The sequence below is a fragment of the Gobio gobio genome (genome assembly GCF_949357685.1).
Source record: "Gobio gobio genome assembly, chromosome: 11".
Lineage (NCBI taxonomy): Eukaryota > Metazoa > Chordata > Actinopteri > Cypriniformes > Gobionidae > Gobio > Gobio gobio.
In genome coordinates, this window is record NC_137104.1 from 22035221 (window position 1) to 22062127 (window position 26907).

At 38.8% G+C, this 26907-nt stretch overlaps 2 protein-coding genes across 2 annotated transcripts in view; one reads left to right on the top strand and one right to left on the bottom strand.

Moving 5' to 3' along the window:
- Window positions 1-237: 237 nt before the first annotated feature.
- Window positions 238-9165, top strand: c1galt1a (core 1 synthase, glycoprotein-N-acetylgalactosamine 3-beta-galactosyltransferase 1a). Its single transcript, XM_079830291.1, has 3 exons — window positions 238-457; window positions 2998-3662; window positions 6806-9165. Exons 1-3 carry the CDS (start codon window positions 319-321, stop codon window positions 6932-6934), a joined length of 933 nt encoding a protein of 310 aa, XP_079686417.1. The 5' UTR covers window positions 238-318; the 3' UTR covers window positions 6935-9165.
- A 5700-nt stretch (window positions 9166-14865) lies between these two features.
- col28a1a (collagen, type XXVIII, alpha 1a) overlaps window positions 14866-26907 on the bottom strand; it is a gene marked incomplete at both ends in the record, with an annotated part of 30176 nt that continues 18134 nt past the window's right edge. Inside the window, 21 exons of the mRNA XM_079829114.1 lie at window positions 14866-15038; window positions 15164-15431; window positions 16163-16317; window positions 16395-16946; window positions 17041-17077; window positions 17161-17196; window positions 18008-18088; window positions 18752-18820; window positions 18941-19009; window positions 19092-19160; window positions 19268-19336; window positions 19421-19489; window positions 19570-19638; window positions 19836-19904; window positions 20719-20790; window positions 22067-22135; window positions 22663-22734; window positions 22844-22912; window positions 24499-24567; window positions 24687-24755; window positions 24842-24910. Of these exons, the coding sequence (XP_079685240.1) occupies window positions 14866-15038; window positions 15164-15431; window positions 16163-16317; window positions 16395-16946; window positions 17041-17077; window positions 17161-17196; window positions 18008-18088; window positions 18752-18820; window positions 18941-19009; window positions 19092-19160; window positions 19268-19336; window positions 19421-19489; window positions 19570-19638; window positions 19836-19904; window positions 20719-20790; window positions 22067-22135; window positions 22663-22734; window positions 22844-22912; window positions 24499-24567; window positions 24687-24755; window positions 24842-24910 (2274 nt within the window). The remainder of the gene's footprint in view (window positions 15039-15163; window positions 15432-16162; window positions 16318-16394; window positions 16947-17040; window positions 17078-17160; window positions 17197-18007; window positions 18089-18751; window positions 18821-18940; window positions 19010-19091; window positions 19161-19267; window positions 19337-19420; window positions 19490-19569; window positions 19639-19835; window positions 19905-20718; window positions 20791-22066; window positions 22136-22662; window positions 22735-22843; window positions 22913-24498; window positions 24568-24686; window positions 24756-24841; window positions 24911-26907) is intronic.

The following is a 26907-nucleotide window of genomic DNA, read 5'->3' on the forward strand; positions in this document are numbered from 1 at the left end:
AGAGTTCAGGTTTAAACTCAGAGTTGGTTGAACCTCCTTTCTGAAACAGGCCCCTATTCCATTCAGCTGTTACACTTTGTTATTATGTGTTGCTGCATGGTTGCTGCGTCGTATGTGTGCTGGGAATGCCATTAAACCTGTTAATTTGGATTTTTTAATATTCAACCACCGGGACACTATGATGCAACCTGGATTACAGAACTTGATCTGTAAAGTCATCTGTGTGTTTATGGGCAGGGCATTCAGATAATTGGAGAGATGCTGTCCTTGTTTAAATTAGTTGAACAATAAGCTTTTATCATATGTTATGTTATAGACATGAGAATATATAAGAACACAATTTCATTCTTAAGTGGCATAGCAGTGAGTATCTTTCTCTCAATAACTTATTCACACATTTCAAGGACTCTGACATCTTCTACACAAGCAAGGGATACATACACTGTACGGCATGAAGGTAAGACAAAGGCTTTTTCTAGTCTCTACATTTCTCCTCTGTGTAATCAACCACAACCACAGTATATAAAAAAAGCAGAAAAGAGGGCTGTTAGAAATAACATACTACTCTTGCTCGAGTATGCAGTATGTACTGTACACAGTATGAACATTTTCTGTATAGAGTAGAATGATGACCTATACTACATTTACGAAAAGGAAAAAAAAGCATATGATTGGAATGGATAGCTTACTAGGTTACTTGTTTGCTATGAATTTGAATACTGTATGTATTACATTTGTTGAAGAACTTACCGATAATTGTGTCCTGTAATTCTGTTCACCCAAAAATGAAAGTTCTGTCATCATTTACAACCTGTTTGAGCTTCTTTGTTCTGCTGAACACAAAATAAGATAGACTGTTTGTGACAAAGCAGATAGAGCAACCATTGACTTCCATAGTAGCAAAATATTTTCTTTTGTGTTCAGCAGAACAAAGAAACTCATACAGGTTTGGAACAACTTGAGTGTGAGTAAATGATGACAGAATTTTCATTTTTGGGTGAACTATCCCTTTAACTTATTTTGATGAGTTAAAGCAATGTAAAAACATGTAGTCATAACCTATTGGTCATATATTTTCTAAAAGTGTATCGGCCTGTTTACACTAAGAACACTAACTATAGGTACCTTTATAGTTAGTGTTCTTAGTGTAAATGGCACTATGGCACAATGGTACCATAGTGTCCACACCAACAAAAGATAACAAGTTAAACAAGTTATGTGTATTATGTGCGCACGCTACAGTTTTGTCAACTGCCACTTTAAAGAATCTTAAAAAATAAATAAATAGCTTTTTAAAGTTGGGAGGATTTTAATTGGCTGCCAATTTCTTTATCATTCATCAGCTGAAAACAAAAAATTATTATTCCAATGATATCGTTCCTCTGTGTTGTTATCGTTTTAGTTGTGGTGTGGGCTATGCTATTCTTAGAATGATTTTAAAAACTATATCTTTATTGTTATAATTAATGTTGTTGGTGTAAACTTGACTTGTACTATCCTGAACGATGGCTGAAACTTTGTATTACTGTAGCACTTCTTTTTATTGCCTCTTTAAGATTAATTTCTTGTTGTATTCCTCAATTATAATTGTATTTGTAATCTGCTAAATTTTGGGTGTCCAAACTTTTTTTAAAGGGGGCCAGATTTGATGTTGTGGACACACCCGGGGGCGGGTTCCCTTTCTATTATATATAGCCTATATATATATATATATATGTTTTGTTTCTTGGAGACACAATAGTTTTGACAAAAATAGCTTGTAAATTTATTGATATTTAACAATATCTGTAAAACTTTCATCAACTAAAGTTTTAATGGGGGAAATTTTAATATTATTAGTGAGTTAAAACTCTATTCTTATTTAAATTAACAAGTACTCTTTTTAGGTCGCCACAGGTAAAACCACACTGCCAAAAAAAATAAATTTTTACTTAGTATTTCTGTCTTTTTTCCAGTCCAAATATCTAAACGATCTTAAATCAAGATGCTTTTACTAAGGAAAATTACATATTTTTTCTTAATTCCTGGGGAAAATTCCTGGGTTTATCCTTAAAACAAGGAAAATCATCTGCCAGTGGGGTAAGAAAAAAAATCTTGTTTCGGTTTGGGACAGAAACAAGAATGCAAACAGAAACAATATTATTTTTCTTACCCCTTTGGCAGATAAATATGCTTGTTTTAAGCAAAAACTTACTTAAATTTCATTTTATTTTCCAGAAAACAAGAAAAAATATCTTATGTCATACTTATCTAATAAATGCCCATGTCTAGTAAATCTCCACCTCACTGCATGGTAAAAAGTAAAAAATATTATTTCTATATCTAGAATGGCATTTAGTCTATAAACATATAAATACAAATGCACAAAACGGCAAGTTTATGACAAAAATAGTCTGTAATTTGGCCTTTATTACTCATTTAAAACATGTCTACATTACAAATCAAATAAAATTAGATATTAACCTACATTTCTGACAAATTACCATGGTTACAGGTAGTGTTACCACAGTAAATCCATGATAAATGTTGGTGAATTGTTGTTTGAAAAGTATTTTAACTGAATCGGCTCAGTGTTTCTCCTGATTTGTACGTTAGTGTTGTTAAGTCAGCGCTGTTTAACTGGCTTTAAACTAAATTAAATCACCAAGAGATTTGCAGCCTGTACTGGAGACCTTTGCGCCGAACTCGAACGCTTCTCACTGGCTGTTTAGTGGTCGCGTAATCGAGACACTAAGCAAGTAAACACCATATAGGTGAACATTTGTTCAGAGAGCTCGCGAGTAGCGCAGCTTCGTTCCGCTTTTGGCGCCGTTTCCCTGGCCTAAAATCTAGTACTGCGACCTTGCGTTGACATTGTGAAACTGAACGATTTGTAAATTATGCAATTATTCATCCCCGGGCCGCATTTGGCCCGTGGGCCGGACTTTGGACACCCCTGTGCTAAATGAACAAGTGTAAAATGAACAGGCTTTAACCTAAACTCTAATATTCTTATAGCTGAGAACAGAAGAGCCACACTAGACCTTAGCCAGAAGGTCAGAGTGTTATGCTGGGTAATGACGCAGCCTCAACACCTGGAATCCAGAACCCAACATGTGCGTGCCACATGGGGAAAACACTGCAACATCATTCTGTACATGAGCTCGAAGGAGTCAGACTTCCCCACGGTAGGGCTCAACGTGTCAGAAGGACGTAGTCAACTCTACTGGAAGACCATACGAGCCTTCCAGCACATTCACACGCACCATCTGGACGATGCTGATTGGTTCCTCAAAGCTGACGACGACACATTTGTTGTCCTTGAGAATTTGCGTTACAGTCTCTCCAAGAACAACACAGAGGAGCCGCTGTATTTTGGACGTAGGTTTGTACCGTTTGTTGCACAGGGCTACATGAGCGGAGGGGCTGGTTACGTCCTCAGTAAGGAAGCTTTGAGGAGATTCGTGAAGGGTTTTGCTGATGGACTTTGCACACACAACACAGAAGTTGAGGATATTGGATTGGGAAAATGCATGGAGGCTATGAAAGTTAAGATGGGTGATTCCAGAGACGAGTTGGGTAGACAAACCTTTCACCCTTACCCTCCAGACTACTACCTGCTCAAACAGCCACCCAGACCACGACCCTGGTACCTCCAATATGAGCATTATGACCCCGTTGAGGTAAGAATGACATGTTTTGGGGGGAATTAAGGCGGGAATTGGGGCTGGGCGATATATCGCATGATATTAGGCGCATCTCGCCAGTAAAGCCGGTTCCTTGATTAGTAGTAAATCGCCATCACCTGCTTTCAGATAGAGCGGCATTTACTACACAGAGCCGTAGTTCACTGACAAGCTGAGGCCCTGTCCACACGTACACGGGTATTTTCAAAACCGCTGCTTTTTCTACGCGGTTTGGCAGTTCGTCCACACGCAAACGCAGTATCCGGTTACTGAAACCGGACTTTTTTGAAAACTCCGGCCAGGGTGAAGTTTTGTAGAAACTCCGGTTACTAATTTTGCCTTCTCATTATCTTGTACTACCTAGAATCAAGATTATCTAATTATTTCCTTATTTTTCATATTTCTCTCCTCGTCCCTTTTCCTTTATTTTGTACCCAATTTAATGTTGATAATTACAACCACTGTCTGTATCTTGACCTTATATGTAGCATTTGTATACTGTATATGTGTTCTGTATGATATTGTCATGTACCGGATAACAACAATAAAAACTTGAATTATATAAAAAAAAAAGAAACTCCGGTTACTACAGCATTGTCGTGTAGACGGTGAAACCGGAGTTTTCGGCTTGTTAAGTCGAAATGTGCGCCGTTATCGCTTTTGTTTATACATGAGTGGAGTCTATGCAATGGCGGACGTAACTTTTAATAACTCTGCTAACAGCGCTTATTACACATGCGCAGTTATCTCATTGTATTGCAGTACAGAGGCGCCAGAATACAATAATACAACATAGTAAGGCAAGTGTGTGAAGCTTCAGTCCACTTGAGCCCTGCCCCTGTGTATATATACGCTACAGTTACCTGTCACTGATTCCAAAGTAAACTTGTAGAAGGGTTTCACTGAGCCCATGGCATCCCTCAGTGCATCGGTGCCGTGGATGGGACCCATGTGGAAATCAAGCAGCCAATCATAGCGCGGTTTTGCGTTTTCATGTGGACGGAGATTTTTTTTTAAACCGTGCTTGTGTGGACGCGATTGTTTTTTAAAACGGAGGAGGAAAAACTCTGGTGATAAAAATACCCGTGTACGTGTGGACTAGGCCTGAGCCATATTGCATTAATTATCGCAGGCGATACGTCCGTGATAATTAATGCGATATGGCTCAGCATGTCAGTGACCTACGGCTCTGTGTAGTAAATGCCGCTCTATCTGAAAGCAGGTGATGGCGATTTACAACTAATCAAGGAACCGGCTTTACTGACGAGATGCGCCTAACAATCTCATGCGATATATCGCCCAGCCCTAGCTGGAATACACTGAACAACTTTTGCCCTGATTTTTGCCCACAATTTACTGTCTGGAGGAGTAAACACTAATTGCCAAAAGTGCAGTTGGTGTTGACAGAAAATCCTGAAGTGTATGATGAGCGCAAATTCCGATTTTTCTATCTTCATGACTGTAATTCCTTCCAGTCAGAGGAGATCAAACATGTTTGATATTTTGAGCCGATTTTAAAACACGTATTGTTTTCGATTGTACTGTGTCCAGGGCCATAGCTGGGGTATCCGAGGCCCCTGTGCAGGTTGTTGTTGTTGTGGGCCCCTTTGAAATCCTGTTCCGGGTTGGGGGGAGGATGATGAGGGTGTTTCCCTCAGGCTAGAGGCCTCTAGAATCGTCACTACCTTTAGTCTGGCTTGTTTTTCCATGAGGTTATTGCATTCCGAACACGTTTAAAAAGTAGTGTGTGACCCTCAGTTTTTTAGCATACAATGCCCAGTTTTTCCTTTGTAACCATTTACAAAGTCAGTCATACAAAGTGTATGATGCTTAATGATTAAAGATCTGTTCAGGTTTTAAAATTTGTGTAGTGGTTTCCAGTCTTTAGGCTAATGTGGGTGATCAACTACTTTCAAATGATAAAGACGTTATTTATTAGCACCCTCATTCCTGTGGGTGAAAATACAGGCTCAAACACATTAAAATAAAGCCATGTTTAAGTGCATGTATAGGCGGTGAATACTAGTAAATACTCTAAATAAATATTGGTGGCTGTGAGTTTTCCAAGGAATACATGTCCCTTGATAAACATCTTTTGTTGATCCTGGAACAACATTCCTGTCCAAAAGTATTGTTCTAGCCGTATTCCTACTCATTATCGTAACCCTAACTATAACTTACTCCTAAAATCAGAGGGAAATGAATAAGAATGGTGTAGAAGCTCCTAACCCTGGTTGTGAACCTAAACTTGACATTAGGTTTGTCTGACTTTGACTGGCCTTACTAATCAGCGAGATTTGCCGCTTACATGAGTTCAAAACTAAGCCATCAAGTCGGATCAATGTCTGCTTCCTTGTTGATCCAGGAACAACTCTGCAATTAACTATTTATATTTAAATATTCAGTTTTCCAGTTAAGAGTTGTGTTCAGGATGTTGATCCAGGAATAAGTCATGAGTGACTTAAACTGCGTTTCCACCGCAGGAACTAGGGACTGTGTTTTGACCGCAGGGACCTGGGTCTAAATGAAGTTCCAGGTAAAAATGACCCCCTCAAAACGTCCCTGCTCGCGAGGTAGTACTTTTTCAAAGTTCAGGAACTCTCGGGGGTGGGACTTGGGCGCTGAACATGCTGATTGGTTGAGTTCATGCAGCATTTTATTTCAACCTAAAAGTCAGTGGCGGTGGGTGCAGTAAGAGTTGTTTGCTATTCAAAACAACAATGACGTTTAAAAAATATGACTTTATTAAGCTTATATGCGGAGGACGAAATCCAGCGGGAACTGGAAAGTCTACATCAACATACTAATTTGCCTAATCTTCATGGTACTTTAGGCCACAATGGAAACGCAGACAGCAACAGGTCTGGGGGGAAAAAAGTTCATGGGACAAATTGTTCCAGGGAATTTCAGTGGAAACGCAACTATAGTAATTCTATAGCAACTCATCCAACATTTTTTATTAATAATAATAATAATCATCATTATAATGAGGTCACTCTCAAACCCCCTTGGAATGAAAATAAAACACCTCCAGGCCTTTTTCACATTACCTGGCTTATGGTCAATAGGTCTCTCTCTTAACAGCTGAGATTTGATTGATTGTTCATGTTAAATGCATTATTCTGTTCTTGTGTTTTTAGGGCCCTGGATGCTGTTCAGATTTAGCCATCTCTTTCCACTACATGGATGCAGTGAAAATGCACACACTAGAGTACTACACCTATCATTTACGTGCATACGGATATAAATACAGATTTAACCCAGATTAATTAGAAATAACAGCAAATCTAAAAGCAAGACAGCATTCAAAATGTCATCTTTTAAGGCAAAATTGATAAAAACATGTATACATTACTTCACTGTAAGACCATTACATGTAAATCATGTTATATTTATTGTTCTATAATACATATTAAAACAAAGTTACAGACTAAGAACTTTACTGTCCAAAACATAATCACATTAGCTTTGAAAACATAATGATTTGCTTCATCATAGATCGAACATAAAAAATTCAAGTTGAGAATCTTTGGAAAATCTGTTAGACAAAATGTAAGACAAGACAAGCTTTTGGTTGATCCAAACTTTGGGTGTCATTAATTTATATCGGTGTCACGATCACCAGTGAGAGTGCTCCTGATTACAACCTGAGGGCACTCCACCCCGGCTATCACTCCATCAAGGACTATATCTCCCATAATCCTTTGCCCGGACTCATCAGCACTCATTGTTTGCACCTGTGTCTCATTTACCTCATTACCTCAGCCTATATATACACCATGTTCACTCTGTCATTCACTGCGAAGTCTTGTTAAGTGTAATACTGCATTTCTGAGCATTCTCCCTGGTTTCTTGTCTCTTGGTCTTGGATTACTTGCCTGTTCCGTGGATTAGGGGAGCGTGGGGCACAACCTAACGCGGGGTTAGTTGTAACACGCATGTTTTAACCCTTTCTACATGTTACATTCCATGTGTTTTCTTATATTTTCTTATATTCATTGATTTGGGCGACTCTCGTTATCATTGTTTCAGTTTTTCTACCTTTTCTTATATTTGTTATCTGTTTTTGGTAACCTATTACTTTATGGAAATAAACCATTTCAATGTTATTAATTCAGTCTGTTGGTTCTTTTTGCTGCCTGCACACCTCATCAGTTGCATCTCACAGAAGTGTTGCATCATCATCCCTTTAAAGGTCCTGTTCTTCGTGATCCCATTTTTCAAACTTTAGTTAGTGTGTAATGTTGCTGTTAGAGCATAAATAATACCTGTAAAATTATAAAGCTCAAAGTTCAATGCCAAGCGAGATATTTTATTTGACAGAAGTTCCCTTTCAAAGCCTACAGCGAACGGCCGGTTTGGACTACATCTCTGTACATCCTGCTTTAATTACGTCAGAAGAACAGTTTGTCGACTAACCTCCGCCCACAAGAATACGCGAAAAAGGGGGCGTGGTCTTGTTGCTTCCTCGTGGAGAAGAGGAAGTGTTGCGTTCGGTTCGGTTGTGTTTGTCGCCATGTCGTTCAGACGCTGTTATTTTCATCCCGGAGTCAAATCACCTTTGTTTTGCCTTCAGGGGCTGTAGTTTGAGTGCGTTCATCTCCCCGTTATGGTAAGAGGCGTGAGCTTCCCGGGCAACGTGTGTAAGCTGCTGTCGAATCACAACACGGGAATCGCTGGCACAATCAGAACTCGTTACGTATTTCTGAAGGAGGGACTTCATAGAACGAGGAAATTCTCAGGCCGTTTTGAGGACAGTGAAAACAGCAGTATACAGATAAGTAAATTGTGTGAAAAATACTGTGTTTTTTTACACATGAAACATGAACACATGTTATATTGCACACTGTAAACACAATCAAAGCTTCAAAAAAACACGAAAAAAAACGAGCCGCTATTAGAAATATGCCATTATATTCTAATACTTTTATGAATTCTTTTGAGAAACCATGAGAAAATGTTTTATGTTTTGAACTATGCTGTATAGCTGTATTTAGTGATGTGTTTGTTGTCAAACTCAAAAATGAGTTTAATGATTAAAAAATGCCATTATTTTATTTAAAAATGTTAATAATTGTATTTTGTTGACAAATATTTTAGTATGTCTTGGATATTTTTTTGATTATATCAGGTAACATTTTAAGCTGTAATTTGGTCATGTTACAATGTACCCCACCTACGGGGCATGTCACATTTCACTTCCATTCTTTCGGGATAAATCAAGAAAAAAGTATACACTGTATTAATGAAACAAAACCACATAATTGTACAAGACATGTGTGCAATTAATGTGGGAAAAAATAAATACTCTGAACCCCAAGTGGATTTACACAAACTGAGAAAGTCAAAAAGCGTCAGGTTGTGCCCCGCTCTCCCCTAAACCTTTTGCCTGTCTCTCCTGCCTTGCCTGTTTGGACCGCTAGCCTGTGTATGACCTTTTGCCTAGATTTTGACTACGATTGTGGATTTCCCTCTGAATAAATACTGCACTTGGATCCTCAACCTTTGAGTCTCGGAGCAGTTTGTTACAATCGGAAAGGACTTCTGAATGTTTGATTGTCATCTATTTAAAACATGAAGGGAGGAGCTGATACCCAAATTCATGAGCCATGCTCACTGCTGAGGAAACATGAATAATGAAACATGGGTTTTTGAAATACATCTTTGAAATGCAAATGCGGTTAATCACACAATATAATACAAATTTAACATACAAAACTGTCCACAACAGTTTAACACATATCTTAATGTAAGGCTTTTGCATTTTAAATACACATGCACTTAGAAAGAACAGTGATTCTAAATGCGATTGGCTCACATAAATGATTTTAGGATCAGTGCTATAAGTTGGCCGGTACTTTAGCTTCTTAACATTAGCTTAGCTGATGTTAACATACTGCATTATTTAACACTTTTTTTTCCACAAAAATGTTTTCAGTTGCAGTAAGCGATTTTTGAAAAACGCTGTTGAAAATGTTTTGTTGTGTTGTAAAGAGAAGACACGAGAGCTGTTAAAGGTTTTAGCCATCATCGTTTTATCTGACTTGGCCCCGCCCCGTAACCCCAACATTACATTTATGCTTCAGGGTGTCAATAGGTGACTCATTAATGACGTATCATGACATCTCCCTTTTTTTTTTATTTTTTTTTTAAGGTTTTTCATTCTGCAGACAAACAAAAAAAAACTTCAGTCACCTTGTATATAACCCCCCATTACAAAACGAATGTGTATCACTGCACATCACAACTATATAGCATTTATTTATTATTTTTTTTAAACATCTGTCAGGCTTTCATTTAACCGAACACTGTCCTTTGAACTGTGATTGTATAAACTTAAGGAAAAAATTATAGAACTACTCCTCAATAAGCCTTCTTGGTTTTGAGACAACTCGTCCACTCGCCGTCTTCATAGGTAGACTTAAAGGTCCTGTTCTTCGTGATCCCATTTTTCAAACTTTAGTTAGTGTGTAATGTTGATGTTAGAGCATAAATAATACCTGTAAAATTATAAAGCTCAAAGTTCAATGCCAAGCAAGATATTTTATTTAACAGAAGTTCCCTTTCAAAGCCTACAGCGAACGGCCGGTTTGGACTACATCTCTGTACATCCTGCTTTAATTACGTCAGTAGAGCAGTTTGTCGACTAACCTCCGCCCACATGAATACGCGAAAAAAGGGGGCGTGGTCTTGTTGCTCCCGCGTGGAGAAGACGAATTGATGCGTTTGTATAGTGTTTGTCGCCATTGTCGCCGAGACGCTGTTATTTTCATCCCGGAGTCAAATCACCTTTGTTTGGCTTTCCCAGGGACGCTGTACTAAGAGATCATTGAGCACATGCATCCCCGTTATGGTAAGAGGCGTGACCTTTCCGGTAACGTGCGCTCTGCGTGCGCTAAGCTGCTGTCGAATAACAACACGCGAACCGCTGGCACAATCAGAACTCGTTACGTATTTCTGAAGGAGGGACTTCATAGAACAGGGAAATCTTTCAAGCCGTTTTGAGGACAGTGAAAACAGTGTGAAAAATACTGTGTTTTTTTACACGTGAAACATGAACACGTTATATTGCACACTGTAAACACAATCAAAGCTTCAAAAAAACGCGAAAAACGGGACCTTTAAGAGTTCGGTGGGGCTGACATCTCTTTTCCCTGTTTGAGTGTCCATTTCATGTTCTTCCTCTTTGTTGTCACACCCATTTTGTTGTCACATTTTGATTGTCTGCGTCCTTCCTTGGTGTGTCTCTTTGTTCTTTTGATTTCATTAAAAACATTCTGTTCCTTCTGTACAAAGATCCTTACCTGTGTCTGTTGAACCTGAGAAGCACACCCATGGAGGATATTGGAGCATCTCCAGCCCAACTGTTGATGGGTCGAAGATTAAAAACAAGACTTCCAATGAAATCAGAGTTGCTGAAGCCTAGCATGGTAACTAACCCAGTCCAGCAGGTGTTAGAAAACAGGCAAAAGAAGCAGAAGGAATATTACGACCAAAGATCCAAACCTCTTCAGAAACTTCAGGTTGGTGGCAATGTAAGAATATGGCAAGAAGGCACATGGAATCCAGCTTAAGTTACTGGACTTTCTGAGCAGCCAAGATCTTATGTTGTTCAGAGGAAAAAATCATAGAACTACTCCTCAATAAGCCTTCTTGGTTTTGAGACAACTCGTCCACTCGCCGTCTTCATAGGTAGACTTAAGAGTTCGGTGGGGCTGACATCTCTTTTCCCTGTTTGAGTGTCCATTTCATGTTCTTCCTCTTTGTTGTCACACCCATTTTGTTGTCACATTTTGATTGTCTGCGTCCTTCCTTGGTGTGTCTCTTTGTTCTTTTGATTTCATTAAAAACTTTCTGTTCCTTCTGTACACCTGCCCCTCAGGTGTACAGAAGGAACAGAACGTTTTTAATTCTTGGTATGGTCACTTACCTCGCAAAGTTTATTCCAAACATGTCACAGCACACTGAGCCATTGCGTATACTGACCTGAGATGACGTGAGGAGGTCTACTCCACTCGCCGTCTACCTATGAAGACGGCGAGTGGACGAGTTGTCTCAAAACCAAGAAGGCTTATTGAGGAGTAGTTCTATGATTTTTTCCTCTGAACAACATAAGATCTTGGCTGCTCAGAAAGTCCAGTAACTTCAGCTGGATTCCATGTGCCCTCTTGCCATATTCTTACATTGTCACCAACCTGAAGTTTCTGAAGAGGTTTGGATCTTTGGTCGTAATATTCCTTCTGCTTCTTTTGCCTGTTTTCTAACACCTGCTGGACTGGGTTAGTTACCATGCTAGGCTTCAGCAACTCTGATTTCATTGGAAGTCTTGTTTTTAATCTTCGACCCATCAACAGTTGGGCTGGAGATGCTCCAATATCCTCCATGGGTGTGCTTCTCTTTGCGAGGTAAGTGACCATAGCAAGAAATCTTTCCACATCCTTTTTGCATTCAGGAGTAGGCATTTTTCTGACTGCCTCTATTTTGGTCTCATCCTTCGCAGCAGGCTGTACGGGATTACATTGGCTTGCGCACCAGTATCAAGTTTAAATTTTACATGTTTGTGCTCCAGTTTCAAGTCAACTGTCCATTCATCTGTCCCTGTCTGCGTTTGCACTGCACTGACGAAGAGACTAGGTCTCTGTTCTGTGACGTCATCATCCACCGCGTGCACTTTTTTCGATTTACACATCTTAGCAAAGTGATTCATTTTATCACAGTTCTTGCACTGTTTGCCATATGCGGGGCAATTGCGTGATGCATGCTCTGTTCCACATCTTTTGCAATTAAAAGTGCCTGCTTTGTCCTTTTCATTCGTATTTATTTTGTTGCTCGCTTTTGCTTGTCTGCTTATGTTTCACTGCATCAACGTGCTTGCTTTCACGTGCAGAGGCACATGCGCTGCGATCTTCGTCATGCATTTGCTTCATTTGAGCTTTTGTCATTTCTGACGCGATACACAGCTGAGTAGTTTTTTCGAGACTAATGTCAACTTCTGTTCAAGGTTTTAGCCATCATCGTTTTATCTGACTTGGCCCCGCCCCGTAACCCCAACATTACATTTATGCTTCAGGGTGTCAATAGGTGACTCATTAATTACGTATCATGACAGAAAAGTGTATTGGACCGAGCACCAAAACACACTTGTAGCCAATCAGCAGTAAGGTGTCCACTAAAGCTTTTTTAGCCACCTGAAAACGCCTTGCTGTGAGCGCTTTCTTCAGTTGAGACGCTTTTCTTGCTCTGGTGCGGAATGTCCACGGAAGTGTTACTAGTATCTCATTTCACAGATAGTTGATTTCTGTATTGTTTCTAGATAAAAATGTCGATACAATGTAAAGTATTTGCTCTGGCTCTTGCTATGTCCTTTTAAAACATTTTAAATCCTGCATTACCTTTTCATATGGTATTTTCATACAATGTTATATATTCATTTGGAAATGTTTTTAACCTGCAATATTCCCTTTAAAGGGATAGTTCACACCAAAACTTTAAATTATCCCATAATTTACTCACCCTCAAGCCATCCTAGGTGTATATGACATGCTGGGTTTTTGTAAGAAAAATATCCATATTTAACACGTTATAAAGTAAAATATCTAGCTTCTGGCAAACCGCCTTCCGTATTCATCTTACGAAGAAAGTGTAGCCCCTCTCGCAGTTCAAAATGATTATGCTATGTCTGATGTCATCGTCACGCCAGTTATGCTTTTTCCGTAAGTTGAATACAGAAGGCGGTCTGCTGGAAGCTAGATATTTTACTTTATAACGTTAAAAATTTATATTTTTCTTACAAAACCCCAACGATTCGCTTCGAAGGCCTTTATTAACCCCCGGCGCTATGTGGATTTCTTTAATAATGTATGGATACACTTTTTTGGGCTTCAATTTTTGGGCTGCCATTCACTTAATTATATATGACAATTATAATGTTTGGAAGAGCCAGGACATATTTTAATATAACTCTGATTGTATTCCTCTGAAAAAAGAATGTCATATACACCTAGGATGGCTTGAGGGTGAGTAAATTATGGGGTAATTTTCATTTTTGGGTGAACTATCCCTTTAAGGAGTAGGAAGGCCTGAAAGACGCCAATGTTGCTTTTATTTCTTCTCGATATGTGAGTAACGTTGTTTTTTTCAGAACAAAGATATGCTGTATTTTGCTTGAATATACTTGTGTGTCATCTACACTTGTTTGTTTATTTGTATTATTATTATTATTATTATAAGCCTGGAATGTCTAAACCTCCTCCACCACCCGTTTCAAGCATCAGCTCCCAAAGTGTGTCTGAAAAGTGAGATAACACTCCTAATATATGTTTTTTCTTTTGGTTCCTAACTCTTAATCTGGTCACATTAGTAATATATTAGTTTCTTGGACTGTCGTCCAAAACGGTGTTTGGGATGGAACACCGTTGGGAAGGGTTGACTTTGCCATCGAATGAGTAGAGGAGCTAAATAACAATTAGACATTCGACCTCTCATTATCATAGTAACACATTGATTTCAGTTATTGATGACATCATACTGTCGGCAGGAGGCACAGCAGATTCCTCCATAGTCGTTGTATGTGTTGCATAGCAAACATATACGTATGTGTGGGGATGGAGGCATCAAGATAAGGGTGTGATCCTTTTGGGTCGGGGCGTGTTGGTTTTGGTCATTTCAAATTTCAACAGCGTTTACCATAAATCGCTTACTACACCTTTAAACAACAATTGGCGGACTCCCTGCAACTTTGCCCTGTAATAACCAGATATGATGACCCTAAATAAGCATATTTATTTATTTTTTGAAAACAAGGGGATTACCAGCACCTCTTTTTTCCACTTCAAGCACTAGTAATAGTGCAGTTGACGGAAATTACAATTAGCAGAAATATTTACAATGTTGTATTTTTAAGGATGCAACATACAAAAAAGGATTATTCTAAATTAAGAAATTTGTGAAACTTTCTGTGCTACTAGGAAAAATAAAAGAAGTGGTACTTTGAATATACATGTTATTCTCCAGAAAATGGAGCAGCACTAAGTAAACAGTAATTAAAAGTAATGTTGGTCCAAAGACAAATCTGATCTACAGTCAGTGTAGGATTTCTTACTGTTCTCATAAAAGACATGTATTACAATGAAAATGCATAGTGCATAACTGTAAAAAAAAATCTGCTAAAAGAAGCCCTGTGCTTTATTGTGAGGGTGTGTTATGTCTGCACACAAGCGCTTCTACAAATGTCTTCAGTCTCAAAGCGGTTGCTGTTGCCTTGGCAACCACCATACCAGAATTGTGCGCACGCGTTGGCCTCCGGGTCATAGTACCACATCACCCTGTACTCTCTACATGGCCCAGGGTCCAATCCCTGCCTACAGCCTACATCTGAAAAACAACAACATACATACATCTGAAGTACTTCAAATTGAACAAAATCTGGTTTCAAACTAAATTTAAATGTGAATGCTCAAGAAGTCACCATGATAGATAGTGTAAGCCAATGCGTTTACCTTTCACAAAGGCATCTGGTTGAGGGGACAGTGGAGGTAGAGTTTGTGGAGGTGGACCGATTTCTGGAACACGCTGCACGTTTATGGGCGTCTGGGGTCCTACTACTGAGATGGAGGACTGGGGTCTCATTTTATCTCCAGCTGGGGCATCTGTCACTTTTGGGAGCTCATTGACAGACTCGTCAAAAAGGGTCTTCCAGTAGGGGTCATAATAGTCATCTGGTTGTTGAGGAGGAGAAGTGGTCTCAAACTCTGTTGGAAGCTCATCCTGTGATAAAGAGAATTTTTCAGACTGTATGGCATGTGGTATTGTGGCAGAATCTCATAAACTGGAAACAGAAGCTCTTTCCAGCAAAATATCACCTTTAGCTGGCGTTTACATTATTATTATGGATCATTTTATGTGCATGCTTTTTTTCCATATCAAAGTTTCTGTTTTTAAGACTGTAGTTTCTGTTCATATTTTATAATATCAACAGAAATGTTTGTTCAGAAATACATATAAATAGGGTTTTAATGTCTTAATTAATATTCATAACTGCTAAGATATTTGAAAAAAAAAATGTGTTTCTGTTTTGAATAATATATTTAAAACTTTTTTGAAAATAATGATTAGGATGTGTACACTCACAGGAAATAAAAATAAATACATTTAAGTGCATTTTTTTTCTACGAAGCCCCAAACGTCATTGGAAAAAATAAACAGATATCATTGCCACAAATTAATAATTTATTACCACTACTTCATTCATGACCACATTTGATAAATTTATTCCCTCATCTTAGGTAAATCATGGACATGATTTACATAAAATACAGAAACAAATTCTTAATTTGTGCTTAAAATATCTTGTTTTTTTCTCCACGTCATATGTGGGGCACTACCATTTTAATTTGACTGAAAAGTTTAATATTTTCCTGCTCATGTACTTTTACAGTGTCTTTCTACTTGCTACATTTTAATTTATTACTGTGTTTTTCTGTAGTATGAAAAATTACCTCTTCGCCCTCTGTGATTAAATAATCACTGGTAGAAGCTTCAGTTCCGTCTGGAAATGGGACAGGCCTAAATGGAGGGAATGGTTTGCCGTTTGGGCTAAAGAGCGTTCCATCATCATGCTCGCAGATCTGATTTAGCAGTTTATTCTCCAGTGCTGAAAAATCGCAAAAAAGTTAGAATAAAAATATTTAGCAGAGTACACCATATTTAAAGGAACATAGGAGTACGTACTGTGCAGTCTGAAGTCATCAATTAAGTGGACGTACACTTCATCAGGATCAGATGCTAAAATGTTCATCTCATTCTTAAACTCTGGATACTGGGAGTCCCTGCTGTTCATTACACCAATCACAAAGATTTCAATTCCAGCATCGTGAGCCTCTTTTGCAGCGTCTTTCAGCCTCACTGTATCACGCTTATCAGCCTGACCATCCGTCAACACGACCGCAACCTTTCTTACGCCGGGCCGAGCTGCTTGAAAGAGCTGGGTGGCCCGGTGGATGGCGCTGCCCGTGAAGGTGCCTTCGCCCAGGTATTGCATCTTACGCACAGCAGTTTTGATGCTAGTCTGGTCAGACAGCTGTTGTAGGCTGGCCACCACCGTGTCCACATGACTGTACAGCACCACCCCAACACGCGTGGCTTCTCGGCTCACAGACACATGATCGATCAGAGCGTTCACAAAGTCTTTCACCACCTCAAAGTTCTCCGGACCCACACTCTCTGAGCTGTCGATGATAAAGACCAGCTCCAGAGGACTCGTCCGGCATTTCAGACCACATCCTGAGAGAAAATGCAAAAAAGTAAGTTCCTCCACCTAAAAGATTAAACAACCTATATATAGTTTTGTGTTTGAGTGGCAGGGACGGTTACATACCATATATTTCCCGGATTATTCTGATCACCTCTTCTCTCTGCGGGGGGGAAGTTCAATGTATGTTATTTATACAATATTCTGAGCATTCTGATAAAGTTTTATGAAAACGTTTTTACTCACAGATAGGCCAGGATCTCCCTTCTCGCCTGGTTTTCCCTATACAATTTAAGTAGATTTTTATTAGTAACAGGGTAATTTTTCAAGGTATATTCTACATTATCTTGAAACCTCTGCTTTAGGTATATATGAACTGAATTAAAGGTGGGCTACAATCTATTGCGGTTCAATTAGAGTAAAGATGTACATTTACAGTTGTTTGGTAAATTTTAACAGACGAAATACAGTCATTTTAATAGAATTCTACGTGATAGTAAAATAATTATTTAATGCAAATTTTGCAATGGATTCAAGTTCTTCACGCCGATTCGCAAAAAAAGCTTCTTGGTTTGAAATTGACATCTGTGTTGGTAATGCTTTATACATTGCTACAATATTGATAATGGACAATGAACTTTTTTGCCTGTGAAATTTTGCTAATGTGACCAGTGACCACACTTTAAGACGTGATATAGCGGCATATATAGCTGCAAGTTTTGATTACTTGATCACTGTTGTGTTTATCATTGTTGTCATTTCAAGATTTCTATTTTGTACTTGTAGCACCTCCAGGACTAGAATTTTGAAACAGTGTTGTATAACTCAAGACTGTGTCCAAGATCATATTTTCATGGAGCATTTGAATACACTGTAAATATGTTTTGTGGTCTGTGGTCCATGCAGGCCTCTCTCTGGCCTTGGATTCAATCCTCTTCTGGGCTCAATCGTTACACTCACTCAACCTCCACAAGTCTCAGCATGGATTTAGGCTCAGATTAGCTGGTATCAACTACAAGGCTACCCAGAAAACCATGCAAACATAAGCTGGAAATGGAATATGAACCTTGGCAAACTGGAAACTGGATATTACCTTGGAACCTGTTTGTCCAGGCACTCCATGTTCTCCTCTCTCTCCTTTTCTCCCACGCTCTCCAACAAGGCCTCTGTCACCCTAAAACCATCAGACTTTGTTATTTTGTCTTTGCTTTTGAACAGTAATATACAGGGTTCCCACTCTTTTTCAGTGATCATTTTCCAGGACATTTTCAATTTTACTACGGCGGGAATAAAAGACAAGGATCACGTTAAATATTGCTCTCTAAGTTTTTAAAAGGCGTACAGTTTATTGCCATGACAACTATAAAAACTGAATCATTTGGAAAACTATGGAAGCTTGTTTTTATCTCGCTATTCAGATTTTTTTCTCCCAATTGCGAGTTTACATAATTGTGATATAAACTCATGATATAAAGCAATTGCCGGTTATAAAGTCAGAATTGTGAGATATAAACTAGCAATTCTGAAAGAAAAGCCAGTATTTTTCCCTCAGACTTGGTCTTTATAACTCACAATTCTGAGAAAAGTAGTAAGAATTGCAACATATCTAGCAACTGCGAGAAAATCTGACTTTTCCTGGACTTTATATCTCACAATTCTGACTTTTCCAGGACAACAACAAGATTTTCCAAGACATTTTACATTTTCTCTAATGTTCCATGTGTTTTCCAGGACTGGAAAATTTGTCTTCAATTTTCCAGGTTGAGTGGGAACCCTGAATATATTATTAACTGTATTGACATACAACACAATCAGTCAGTGTTTGTCTTTCTAGTACCTTCTCTCCTGGCAGGCCATCACCTGGAGGCCCTCTTGGGCCAGGGGGTCCTTGAAACCCAGTGTTTCCCTGTGATAATTAAATGTTTATTTAGAGTTCCAAGCTTTTGTATGATAAAGTTATGTTTTGCTTTCTTTCCAAGTTGATAGAGCTACAGTATAATGAGGCCTGCGGGCCTTGGAGCCTTACCTTGGGACCCTGAATTCCCTCTCCTGGAAGGCCTGGAAGACCTAGAGCACCAGGCTGGCCAACTGCACCCTTTAAAAATCTCATATGAATTAATCAACATAGAACAAACTGTGTGTAGAACCAATACACATTTTAAGTAGTGACATTGAACCTTTGGTCCCAGCAGTCCAATTCCTGGAGGCCCTGAAGGGCCAGTAGCTCCAGGTGAGCCCCTGTCTCCCTGAAAATAACAACAACATAAACTTAGCAAAAATGCTAGACTTTGCAGACTTTCTGAAGGATAGAAAGTTGGCCATCATTTACTGTGAATTGCATAATGACCAATACCTTTGGTCCAGGAATTCCTTGTCCTTCAGGTCCAACTTCACCTGGCAGCCCAGGCAATCCAGGAAGCCCCTGAGAATATATCATATGTATAGATATATTACCGCTTTTGTTATCTGTGTTGTTCGTATCAAAGTCTTTGTCTCCTTCACGCACCTGTGGTCCAGGGTAACCCTCCCCCTTCATCCCTTGAGGCCCCACTGGTCCTAGACCTCCTCTGTCACCCTGAAACACACCAATTCTTATTTTATTAGCATAAAAAAAAAAAATTAAACAATATGATAATATGTCTTTGTGTCTATAACCTTAGGGCCTGTAGTCCCAACACCTGGCTCTCCAACAGGACCTGGGGGGCCTGCAGGCCCTGGCTCACCCTAACAATAAACATAATGATGAAGAGCATATGCACAGTACATACAATAATGCCAACCTTGTTGGCAAAAGCTATTTTCACTAGCTCCGCCCCCAATGTTCAGCTATTTACCTTTAGTACAAACAGGATATTACTTCTTTTTACACTTCGTGTGAAGAGCATCTATCTCTATTTGCACTTAGTGAGAAACATACGTACCTTTGAACCAGGCAATCCTCGACCGGTAGGTCCAGGTAACCCCATCATACCTAAACTTCCTGGCTCTCCCTATAAATAAAAGAAAATATTTTATTACCAGTGTTCATTTTTTTAAATGATTATAGTGTATATAAGGCAATGTGAACAGTGAGCGGTCATATTAGTTGAAATTGAAAGTGTATAATTTATAAAGAGCTGGAGTGTTACTGCACTTTGCATATTTCAGAATACTTTGTAGTATTCTACTTTGTGGAAGTGGAAAGTGAAATTACAATATTGAGAATATCAATATTTCAATATGATATTACTGTCAAATTTCTGTCTTACTCAATTTTGTTTTATGTTAGGTTTTGAAGTTTAACAGTTTTGACAAGAGTATGTAAACATGTGCAAATTGGTCTGTAGGTAAATAGAGTTTTGCTGGTGGTTGTGCCTAAGTGAGAAATGTATTCATGTAAATTGAAATATGTAATCGTTGAATGCATTTTGTGCCAAGACAATGATAATTGATCCACAGTTTATCCCACATAGACTGCTGTTGTGCTCACTGTGTGAAGAGTTTTGAAAAAGTGACCCAAGTATTGAGAAATGTGTCCTAGTGATTGCAAAGAAACTGTAACAAATACAAAGAAACTGTAACAAATACATATGCTATTGAATTTTGTAGGTATTAAAATAATCATCCTTCATATGAGAGTTGCACAACCATAAAAGTGTACAGCTAAACCCTAAAGACCTTTTATGAACTCTTTAAAAGTCATCTGAGCATGAAATATGACATTCCAAACCTCTAAACATAACGACCTGAACATTAACCTCCATATTCCCAAATAATAAAAAAAAAACAGGTTTTGTATTTAAGTGCTGCCACTGTCCCACCCACCTTGGCCCCTGGGGGTCCCGCTGCTCCAGAGCTTCCTGGAAGACCCCGAGTTCCTCTGTCACCTCGGTCACCCTGTGGAGAGATTCATAAACACTATTTAGTGTGTTTATGTGACAGTGACATTTTCTACTACACATCCAATACATTAAAAGACGACAGTATTTGACATTATTCAGCTTTTTGATCATAGACAAAATTTGGAGTTGAATGACATGCAGTATTTTATTTAGAATTTAAGCCTCACGAATACACATGTAAGATATTAAGATAAATTTCGCATAAAGAAAATGAAGGCTATTTTTAGGACTATGCATTGCGACAGCATATTTTAAGACATTTACTTTTGAGTTTTTTGTCACTCTCATAATTCAAGGTTGACGTCAATCAATGTTGATTTGCATCATTATTGCTGTGACGGGAAAAAAAATCATACTAATACAGTGTTTTTTATTCAAATCTGCATAAGTTAACGGCAGTAGAAAAAATACTACATACTACATATACTAAAATTGTATAGAAATCTAAAATAAAATGTTTAAAATAATATTAAAATGTTACCTTTTATGTTTTCGAAAGATGACGCACAACTACTGTATTTATTTGATCTAAAATAAAAAAAAGTACCATTTAAAATAACAGTTTATTTGAATATATTTTAGAATTGTATTTATTCCTGTGAATGCAAAGCTGAATTTTCAGCATCATTACTCCAGTCTTCAGTGTCACATGTTCCTTCAGAAATCATTCTAATATGATGATTGAGTGCTCAAGAAACATTTCTTATTATAGGCCTAATCAATATTGGAAACAGTTGTGCTGTTTAATATTTTTGTGGAATTTTTTTTCATGATTATTTGATGAATAGAAGGGTCAAAAGAACAGCATTCATTTGAAACAGAAATATTTTGTAGCATTATAAATGCTTTTAGTCTCACTTTTGATCTATTATTGAATACATCCCTTTTGAAAAAAAAAATTATAATCTTACTGACCCCAAACTTTTGAATGGTAGTGTACTTTCTTTTGATATTAATGTAAAATACAACCTGGACATGGATGGTTTTGTGAGACCCTAAACTAAATTACATAAAACATCCGGTGTCAGACATCTTTCCATCATTTGAAATGGTTACTACCGGTGTTAATCTGATTACTCTCAATGTTTGCAGTTTTACTGTAATGTAAAGCTTACATTAAATGGCAGGAAATATATTACTCTTATTGTCACCCAAAAGGGCAAATATTGACTCCTGGACTCAATTAATGCACTGTTTAACCAAAAGAGAAGCTCTTTAATTATAACTTGATCCATAGAATTGTGTTAAGAAAGAAAGAACCATTATTGTACCTTCTCACCGGGTATTCCTTTCCCAGGTGAGCCCTCTGGACCTCGTCCACCAGGTAAACCAATCTCACCCTAACGCAATGAACAAAAGACAGAAAGACACAGGTGAGGAAACAATATAGGAAAGCAATGCATGTGTGCTTTATTGAAGCTTTCCTATATTTGCAATCATAAAATAAGAATGTGTTATAGTTACAGTGGCCTCAGAAATATGTAGACATTTAAGCCACTCCATACTTAAATCTTTGTGGCCCAGTTTCACAGACAGGGCTTAGATTAAGCCAGGAATAGGCCTTAGTCCAATTATGGCATTTAAGTGACTTTAATAAACATGCCTTAGAAAAAAAAAAAACACATTACTGTTCTTGAGACAAAACAATGTCACTAAGATATGCCAGTGCAATTTGCTTTCAGTTAAAACAGCTCAAACATGCATTCTACTCTGGGATTAGGATAAGCCTTGTCTGTGAAACCGCGGGTATATGACATTCATTCATTGTTTAGTGTGGCTTAAGTGACGATCCATTGGTTAGATTTTAAATGTAATGGTAACCATATTACAAGAAACCTGTGACCTAGGATGTTGTGTCCCACTGTACCTTTGGACCCACAGAGCCATCTTCACCTGGGATGCCAGGAATACCAGGTGCTCCATCTGGTCCTGGTTCTCCCTAAAATCATGAAACAACATCACTTTTACATTAAACATATAGTATATCAAAAATATGTTAATATATAGATAATATTTGATTTGGTTTTACAAATTAAAATTGTACATACTTTTGGTCCTGGTTCTCCAATTCCTCTCTCACCTTGTGGGCCAGAGTCCCCTGGAAAGCCTTGATCACCCTGGGAACAAAATTCATACAGTCAAAAAAACAGATAATCACACAAACCATTAATGGAATAGTTTTTTCCAAATGAAAACGATGTTTGAAGGTTTTAAACAGTGTTATTTTGGTATTATTTATATACTATTGTTTTATTCGAATATTATTTTAAATGAATACTAATTTCAGTAGTTAGTTAATTCGTTTTTAGTAATTTTAGCACTTCAACTTATTTACAGTATTAGGTTTCCATGCAAGGGCGGCCCAAGACTTTATGGGGCCCTAAGCAGAATTATATTTGGGGGCCCCTCAGTGCCACCAATGCGACTGACTATTGGCATTTCTTGATAATTCGCACACCCATTATCAATTGTATTAGTTGTAGCTGAGTTGCTTACATCATGTCTGCCTGTCATGTTTTTACCCTTATATGTTTTTTAATTGTAACAGTAGCAAACCCACAAGAGTGCTCAGGTGTTAATTTATACTTTAATATTCAAAGTCTTAAAGTATAGTTTCGACTGGAATATGTAAGATTTTTTATTTTTATTTTCAATAAGTCTCTTATGCTGAATATGCTCACAATAGTGGAACCCTGGCTAACAAGATGGTGCCGCGAGCTCGTGCAGCTCAGTCATAATCAATTTGTGTATAAATTAGAAAACTTAACATTTTGCATTTATTTAGTAGCCTAATTGTTTAAGGCCATTTCGCGATTTCAATCATCATAAAGTAACAAGCAACAACAAGTAATTTCACGTGCTCTTGGGGGCCCCCTGGTGGCCAAGGGGGGTCCTAAACAGCCGCTTAGTTCGCTTATGCCTTGGGCCAGCTCTGTTTCCATGTTTTATGGGGACTTCATAGACATAACAATTTTTATACTGTACAAACTGTATATTCTATCCCCTAACTCTACCCCTAAACCTACACATCACAGAATTTCTTTTTTCATTTTCAATTATTCTGTATGATTTATAACCTGTATTCCCTCATGGGGACCAAAACATTTTCCCACAAGGACAAGGATTTCAGATATTGCCATCTTTGTGGGGACCCTTTGTCTCCATAAAGCCAGGGACACACCAAGCTGACGGTCATCTGTTGGGCAATGTCGGGCCATTTTTGAACGTTGGCTGTTTTGTTTTTTTTGGCCGATTCAACATGTAGGCGTTGGGCTGTCAGCGAGAGAGAGAACTCTGATTGGCTGTTCAGCTTAGCGAACGAGTCAGTGCACAAGAATAAGAGCAAAGTGATGAAAGCGAGCAAGTAAAGTATTTTACATCATCTTACCTGAGCAATACTGTGCAAATATTTTGATAAAATGAGAGGAATGGAATAAAGAGCGTGATTGATATTAAAAACAGTAAGCAAACGCTGCTTTGTTTATGCAGACGAAAATCTGATTAAATAGACAGTTATCTCCTTCATACGCAGGTGTAGAACGCGCATGCTAGTTGACAGTCGCCTGTAATCCTTTTGGTGTGTTCAGTTGCAGTCCCCGATGCTGGCGACACGAGGTAACAACACAGTCGGCTTTCGTCAGCACTAACATAGGGTTAACCTGAACCACACACTCACACACACACACAAACACACAAAATGCACCTTAGGGCCTGCCATGCCCACTCCAGGGGGGCCTCTTGGTCCAGGTCGTCCTATGGGTCCCAGGTCTCCCTGCAGCCAGAGATGCCACATCAAAAAGTATTTTCAAATTGGAGGCTCTACTATGATTTCCTATAAGATAATGCAGGTGTTTGGGTGCAGCCTGTGGATAGATAAGAACTTTTCTTTGCCTTTTCACCCTGGATCCCTGCTCCTGGAAATCCAATCAGCCCAGGTAAACCCTGTTCCCCCGTGTTACCCTACAGGAGGTAGAAATAAGTAGAGCTGTGTCTTATTGTTAAATCTGATTACACTCAACAACAGCATGTCATTTTTTGTACTCTACCTTATCACCCTTGATGCTTAACCCAGGAGGTCCACGTACACCTTTAGGACCCTCAAATCCTCTGTCACCCTGAAATGTGTTCAATATCAGTTTAGCATACCTTAAAAAAATTACTTAAGTACTTAAGAAAATAATACACTTTAAATGAATATACCTGAGTGTGTTAATGAATGTAATGTTTTCAGACACTTAATTGCATGTTATTTTAAAATTAAATGAAATGTACATTTTTACTAAATGCAATTAGCTTAACTTTAGAGTGCTTTTTGACCTACTTAAGTAGGACTTAAATACATCTTTATATGTAATTTCATACTTATTTCCATTGTTATTGAAATATAGTTAAATTGAACTGCTGATTGTACTGACAAGCTAACTAAAATATTATGGCAAACTAAAATATATTTTACTGTCATTTGAAACTTGTCACTTTGGCTCAATTCTCGAATGAGACTTTTTTTTCTCAAAACAATAAGTTCAGATCTCTGAACAATTAGTTTCTTGTTCATATCAAATTTGGATTTCTTATTGATTTAAGCAAATTGCATTTGTTTTGGCACATGTGTCTATAATTGACTAAATGCACATGGCATCAAAACTGATGAGTTGATTCTCAGTGAAACTGTCAGAACAAAATCTGTCAGACATGTTATATTCTATAACTATTTATGACATAAATTGCAACGAACACACACACACACACACACACACACACACACACACACACACACACACACACACACACACACACACACACACACACACACACACACACACACACACACACACACACACACACACACAGGTTTGTTTTGCTATCCAAGTGAGGACATAAAACATTGTTTAACATCCAGTTACCTGAGAGACATCAAGCTACGATTCCAGTCCGCCAAGTTTACAACAAAGTGGCAGCCAGTGGAGAAAGGGATAGTGACAGGATGCATCTCTCCCATCTTGTTCATCATGGGAATGAACCTGATCATCTCTGCAGTGAGTACAAAGTTAAGAGGGCCGAAGACCGCAGCTGGATGTCAGCAGCCAGCAATCAGGGGATTCATGGATGATCCTACCGTGATAACACCAACTCACGTGCAGGTAAGATGAGTCCTGTCAGAACTGGATCGCATGGCCACATGGGCAAAGATGGTCTTCAAAATGGCAAAACAGCTGGAAGGTTCAAGCTACTTGTTCAAGGGGAAGAGATCCCGGACATCCAGGGGAGCCCAATTAGATGCCTTGGAGAGTGGTATGATGATTCCCTGTCAGACAAGAAAAGCATCTCCAGCACCGGAAAACAAGTTGAAGTATGGCTGAAGAAGATTGACAGGTCTGGCCTGCCTGGGAAATACAAGTGCTGGATCTACCAACATGGCCTGCTCCCGAGACTCATGTGGCTTCTTACTGTATATGAGGTGCTCCTATCAACTGTTGAAGAAAAATGGAGAGGAAGTTCAACAAGCACCTTAGAAGATGCTTGGGAATACCCCCGAGCTTTACATCCTTGGGGCTCTACATAAGGTCGGGGCAGCTCCAGCTTCCCCTGTCATCAGTGGTGGAGGAGTTTAAAGTCGCCAAATGCATACTGTCCCTGACATATAGGGACTCTCAAAGCCAACTCACCAGGGAAGCAGGAGTTAGAACTAGATCTGGCCGTAAGTGGGCTGCCAGCACGGCAATTAACAAGGCAGAATGTTCTCTAAGGAAACTCTTGCACTGGAAGACAGGGTCTAGGAACAGCACAGTTCCAGCAGTGGTCAAAGTCCACCCCTAGGGAGAAGAGAACCATGATCCAGGATTAAAGCCGCAACTTTGAGGAAGAAGGGAGAAGAGCAAAATCCATCAAGCTCGCAACTCAAGGTGCCTGGACGAGGTGGGACCTCCCCAAGAGAACAATCAAGGCCTGGAGCCCTTCCATATATCCTTTCTACTACGAGCAGTGTATGACACCTTACCAACCCCAGTCAATTTGCACAGGTGGGGGAGAAGGGAGGGCCCACTGTGCAGGTTGTGTGGCAGGAAAGGAAAAATGCCGCACATTCTGTCAGGGTGTAAGATCGTATTGACAC